At 70.1% G+C, this 231-nt stretch overlaps 1 protein-coding gene across 1 annotated transcript in view; it reads left to right on the plus strand.

Moving 5' to 3' along the window:
• Window positions 1-231, plus strand: part of ATHL1 (ATH1, acid trehalase-like 1 (yeast)) — a 7,883-nt gene that overhangs the window by 5,038 nt on the left and 2,614 nt on the right. The window contains exon 10 of the mRNA XM_015562388.1: window positions 34-229. Coding sequence (XP_015417874.1) covers window positions 34-229 — 196 coding nt within the window. The remainder of the gene's footprint in view (window positions 1-33; window positions 230-231) is intronic.

Genomic DNA, 231 nt, shown 5'->3' on the forward strand with positions numbered 1-231 from the left:
AGGAGGTCGCCGCCCTGCCTCCCCTCTTCACAGAGCCTCCCCTCCCGCAGGATCACCCAGGGCGGCCTGACCTTTGACCCCATGTGTCCGGCGGGAGTCTCTGGCGTGTGTGTCTCTGGCGTCTCCTACCAGGGGAGCAAGCTTGACTTCTCCTTCTCCGAGGGCTCGGTGACGGTGGAGGTCAGGCCCCCGGCAGGGCCCGGGGCGGCCCCGCTGGAGGGCCAGCTCTGG

Source organism: Myotis davidii, unplaced genomic scaffold, assembly GCF_000327345.1.
Source record: "Myotis davidii unplaced genomic scaffold, ASM32734v1 scaffold3578, whole genome shotgun sequence".
Taxonomy (NCBI): domain Eukaryota; kingdom Metazoa; phylum Chordata; class Mammalia; order Chiroptera; family Vespertilionidae; genus Myotis; species Myotis davidii.